This window comes from Galeopterus variegatus, unplaced genomic scaffold (assembly GCF_000696425.1).
Source record: "Galeopterus variegatus unplaced genomic scaffold, G_variegatus-3.0.2 Scaffold2412, whole genome shotgun sequence".
NCBI lineage: Eukaryota > Metazoa > Chordata > Mammalia > Dermoptera > Cynocephalidae > Galeopterus > Galeopterus variegatus.
Window position 1 is genome coordinate 233,439 of NW_007728523.1, and position 2,509 is coordinate 235,947.

At 41.7% G+C, this 2,509-nt stretch overlaps 1 protein-coding gene across 1 annotated transcript in view; it reads right to left on the reverse strand.

Moving 5' to 3' along the window:
• Positions 1 to 2,509, reverse strand: part of DOCK10 (dedicator of cytokinesis 10) — a 47,433-nt gene that overhangs the window by 1,406 nt on the left and 43,518 nt on the right. Inside the window, exons 28-29 of the mRNA XM_008581626.1 lie at positions 2,280 to 2,418; positions 828 to 903 (exon numbers count right to left, since the gene is read on the reverse strand). Of these exons, the coding sequence (XP_008579848.1) occupies positions 828 to 903; positions 2,280 to 2,418 (215 nt within the window). The remainder of the gene's footprint in view (positions 1 to 827; positions 904 to 2,279; positions 2,419 to 2,509) is intronic.

The window sequence follows — 2,509 nt, forward strand, 5'->3', positions numbered from 1 at the left end:
TGACAATTCAAATTACTTCATATCAACATCTCCATTTTACACACTAGCATCCACTTGATCCTGTTCCATCTCTTTCCTTATATTGAAGGTTCTTTCGTAAGCTAGATGGCTTTAGAATACTCTTCTATCTAAGACTTTCCTGGACACTCTTGGAGTGAATTACATAATTAATTCTATTTTTTCTATGTCTACTTATACATTCTAATTGTTTCTCTTTTTAAAAGTTCCAGAATATGTGCTTAAGTATATAGGTACATGAAGGTTATTCCTATATATGAAAACCTATGTGACAAATCCCCATGGAAGCTCAAGAGCAGAAGAAAGTTTATCTTTCCTGCCAACAGATCTATTTCTTTTGCTGTGCAATCCATCAAGACTTGTGCAATCTGTCAGTGTCTGTTCTTTGCATCAGTTTCCAGGAAGCACAGAGTCGAGTTTTGCTTTTTTTAGCAAAGGTTCCCTGGAAAGGAAGTTATTTTTCTCTCTCCATAATCACCTGGTCTTTGTTTTTGTAGTTTTGTTTTAGCACATTGGGGTATAGTGTAGTTTTATTTTGGAAACCAATGACCTCAAACACATTTTAGAAGGTAATGGAATATGAATTTTCATTTTAAAAGCTAAGTTGTTAACTTTAACTTTAATCACCAGGCCTTTGTTTTTTCATTGACCTACCTTGAAATGGAAATAAATTTGTTTTAATTAAATAAAAACTTACAGAACACCAGTCAAGATGGAGGTGACTGGGGAAAATGAACAGCTAGGAAGAGAAAAGTAGACTAGAAGGCCACAAAGGACAAAGTAGACATAGGAAAAAAACCACAACATACCACTTTTGCTTACAGTACTGAGGGAAATGCTAGACACAGAGGAAGAGAAGCTGTACAAACACGGACCTCGACAGAGCTGCCAGGAAAAAAGAGAGACAAGAATTTTTGCTGGAAGTTTCAAGGTCAGAACAGATTTACAGTTGGAGACAAGCATTCTTCACGGCCTTTCCCAACTTTCAGATTCATTGTTGGTTCTTTTTGTTTCATTCCCAGATTTATGATTTCCCCCATGCTTTTAAGGCATCTCTCCTGAGTATTTAATTCCTATCACCCCTAATAAAGCCCAAACCAATACTGCCTCCACTAGGAATCCTATCCGGTGGAATTCATTCTCTCCAACAGAAGTCAATCAACGATTTCTTTCTCTAATTTAATTCCTATCACCCCTAATAAAGCCCAAACCAATACTGCCTCCACGAGGAATCCTATCCGGTGGAATTCATTCTCTCCAACAGAAGTCAATCAACGATTTCTTTCTCTAGCTACTATGGAGAGTTAAAAATGTGGGTGAGAGAAAATGAAACAGAAGAAAAAGAAACATATATGGGAAATGCACTTAGAATAAAAGATTTGTACAGCACATTTCATATTTTGGGGATAGTGTTAACAGTGCTAGGTCAATTAAGGAAAGGAAGGGGACCTAATATTAACTGTGTGGCTGCAACGTATGGAGCACTACTAGCAGACTACTTCAAGTTCTGTCCCTCAATTATTCTGTACAGAACACACCTAATTGCTGGAGGAGACCATGGGTGCGATGTCCAGGGAGAGTGTGAGGGTCAATGGGTGCTGGGAAATGGGCCATGGGAGCGGTACTTGGTTTTCAACTACTTGATTTTTAGCACCCCCAAAGTACTATGATTATTGAATTCCCACATTTTGTGCACAGCCTTATAGAACATGCTGGATACCTGCCAGAAATCATGGCTAACTTGCTTGTGGGCTGGGAGGTTTTGTTTTATTCTGTTAACATCTGCAAGAGGCCCAGCCTCTTGTGTCTTGGTGATTAAAGGCGATGACCGGTCCTGGGGTTCTTCCTGAGTGTGGTACAGAGTCCCCTGATGCAAAACTCTGGAACTCCACATGGCAGTCTGGGGGTTGTGAGATCCATAAGCTTGGATAATGGGGAGTGGCAGCAGACCCTGCTGGGAATGCCACTCAGTGTTCCTCAGTGTCTAAGTGGACTCACTATTCCAGAAAACCAACAGCTCATGTGGCTTAGGTAAAAACACCTGTGAACTCTGCAGAAAGTATCTGGGTTCTTATATTCTTTTTCTACGGATTTTTCCCCCACCCTGATCTCTGCTTTGAGGCATGTTGTGCACGGGGGAAGAGAACTGGGCAACATGGTGCTGACATAAGGGACAGTGACTCCAGCAGCAAGAAAAGAGGCTCTTCCCAGTCCTCCTGGCATTGGGGGTAAAGGACACTTTCTATCCACTGAAAGCTCACCTGCTCATTCATAATTGTGGAGAGTTCGCTGAGCATGTCCTTGTAGTGGGACCTCAGTTCTTCCTGGTACTCCAGCTGGTCCTCCTTGATGAGGCGTTCGTTGACGTCAAGGGCCTGCCCACACGCATCTGCAAATTGCCTTCAGAGACGGCATTGACCAAATTAAAAATCAGCTGCAGGGGTGGTGCCAAGTACACCGACTTCGAGTTCAAAGTCGGGCTGCTGATCTA